This window comes from Penaeus monodon, chromosome 40 (assembly GCF_015228065.2).
Source record: "Penaeus monodon isolate SGIC_2016 chromosome 40, NSTDA_Pmon_1, whole genome shotgun sequence".
Classification (NCBI taxonomy): domain Eukaryota; kingdom Metazoa; phylum Arthropoda; class Malacostraca; order Decapoda; family Penaeidae; genus Penaeus; species Penaeus monodon.
In genome coordinates this window covers 26,020,511-26,023,010 of record NC_051425.1, presented here as the reverse complement: position 1 = coordinate 26,023,010, position 2,500 = coordinate 26,020,511, and the positions used below count along the sequence as shown (strand labels likewise).

Genomic DNA, 2,500 nt, shown 5'->3' with positions numbered 1-2,500 from the left:
GAAGGTTCTATGTGCAGGGGAAGGGAGGGAAACGCAAAGGCAATGCACGGGAAGGGACATTAAGTATAACTTCGAGCAGTCGACCTCAACTTGCAGTCGAGGTCAAGTTGGGTCAAGTGGAAAAGTGGAAAGTCACTAGAGAACTAATTAGGAAGGGTGTTAACGGCAAGGGCTGTAGTGACTAGTCAAAATTAGGGAGTTTTTGGGAGAATTGCTGAGCATGTGCAGAGGGAGGGGACGCTGATATTTTGACCTAATACCGAGGAGACACCAAGCAGACCTGCCTTTGATGCTATTTGAAATTAGGCGCAATGACAGCGGGACGAAAGCCCACCGAGTGATTGAACTGAGCAAGAGTGCTGGCGTGAATCCGCTTGGTAGACGTATTAATAAAGAAAGAAATAAAAAAAAACTTACCGATTAGACTGAAGGCCACAGTGGGACTAGAACTTAGAAAAAACGAACTACTGAACTGAGATTATATCAAAGGGAAGGGTCTAGTTCAAGACCAAGATCGAGTAGAATGCAGCAGACACAAATGGTTATAACTAGAGAGGGTCTTGTATGTAAAAGAAGACTTAAAACAATAAGCTTCATTGTCCGGGAGATGTGAGGGGAGGGATGATAGTACTTATTCTACTTACTGCAACTAAGTCTGGTGGGTGAACTTACAAAAAAAAAAAAAAAAAAAAAAAAAAACGTGCAGCTCGTTCGTCTTGCTTATCTATCCACGTGCAACTTGCATAAAGCAACACTAAACAGGTTGTTCACAATAGATCAAAATAAAGACTCAGTGGGTTGTGTGTGTGTTTACAAGTCAAGACTGGACGAGCTCTAGAAAGACCAGGAGAAACACGAACTAGACAACCAGTAACCAGGAGGCCAAACTGGACTACCGGACGCCAAAAAAAAAAACAAACTTTTAGAGGATCTTATATAACCGTGTCCCTTTCATAGGAACGAGGTGTCTTGCACAAGGAAGACCTGCGAGACCAGTTACATACCGAATGAGTCTGAGAGACGTCGTCCCGTTCGGAGGAACTCATTCTGGACCAGTTGATCCTCATGACGCTGCCGGGGAGGCTCTTGACCCTGCCGGAGGAGAAGGAGGTCAGCGGCGGAAGCGACCGAGACACAGGGGCGGGGTCGCGGGATGGACGCAGAGAATCTATATCATCATCGTTATTGTTGTTGTTGCTGTTATCATTATCATTACCTTTATTACTATTACTATTATTATCATTATTATTATTATTATTATTATTGTTATTATTATTATTATTACTATTATTATTATTATTATTATTATTATTATTATTATCATCATCGACATCATCATTATCATTATTGTTATTATTCATATAATCAATATAATTATTATTATAATCAATATATATTATAATCAATACAATTATTGTTATAATCAATACAATTATTATTATAGTCAATACAATTATTATTATAATCAATATCACTACAGTTTTTATCATTATCATTACCGTCACCTTTACCATTACCGTCATTATTTTAATCCTTATTACCATTATCTCCATTATCCTAACAAGCAATACTGACTGTATATGGAATAAGAAAAAAAAAACATTACTACAGAGGGGGGCTCTAACTCTAAAAATCCTGTTCTCATTTGTTATTACTAAACAAAAGGGATACAAGACTGATCGGTGAATATGTGTAGATTACCATAATTGGTCTTATCATTAGCACTGCTTCATTATCATTGTCATTACTATTATTGGCGTTATCACTAGTACTGCTATTACTGCTACTGTTATCATTTCTGTTTTGCTATTTAGTTGGTTATTATTATTATCATTACCATTCTCGTTATTACTGTCATTGTTATTGTTATTATCATTATCATTATTTTTATCATTATCATTATCATTATTATTATTTTTATCATTATCATTATCATTGTCACTATTTTTTTTTAGGAAATTTCATTTTCATTATCATTATTATTATCATAATCATTATTATCATTACTATTATTTTATTCTTCTTATTATCATCACCATTATCACCAACTTCCTCCTCTTCCTCCTCACCATCATCTTTATCATCCTCTTTCTCACCATCATTATCATCATCTCTACCATCCACTTCATCATATTACCACATCACTGTTACATTATCGTATGCAGTGAGGTACAATGTTTTAGCGACGAGATAAAGGTCAAAGAACAATGATTGTGAAAGGTCAGATGTTTCTGTAGGTGTGAATATAAAATGCAAATAACACACAGTGGGATAAATAGCTTAACGTCTATGAATACTGAAGAAAGTTAAATGTCTTTTAGATATGCCCTATTATGATTATTGTTGTTGTTAATGTTGTTTTAGTTGTTGTTACTGTTGTTAATCTTGTTATTTCTGTCGTTATTTTTGTTGTTGTTGTTGTTGTTGTTATTATTATTATTATTAATTATTATTATTATTATTATTATTATTATTATTATTATTATTATTATTATTATTA

The 2,500-nt window shown here is 34.2% G+C and overlaps 1 protein-coding gene across 1 annotated transcript in view; it reads right to left on the bottom strand.

Moving 5' to 3' along the window:
• The window catches only part of LOC119598055 (flocculation protein FLO11-like), a 22,337-nt gene that overhangs the window by 6,816 nt on the left and 13,021 nt on the right, over positions 1 to 2,500 (bottom strand). The window contains exon 8 of the mRNA XM_037947693.1: positions 1,005 to 1,092. Coding sequence (XP_037803621.1) covers positions 1,005 to 1,092 — 88 coding nt within the window. The remainder of the gene's footprint in view (positions 1 to 1,004; positions 1,093 to 2,500) is intronic.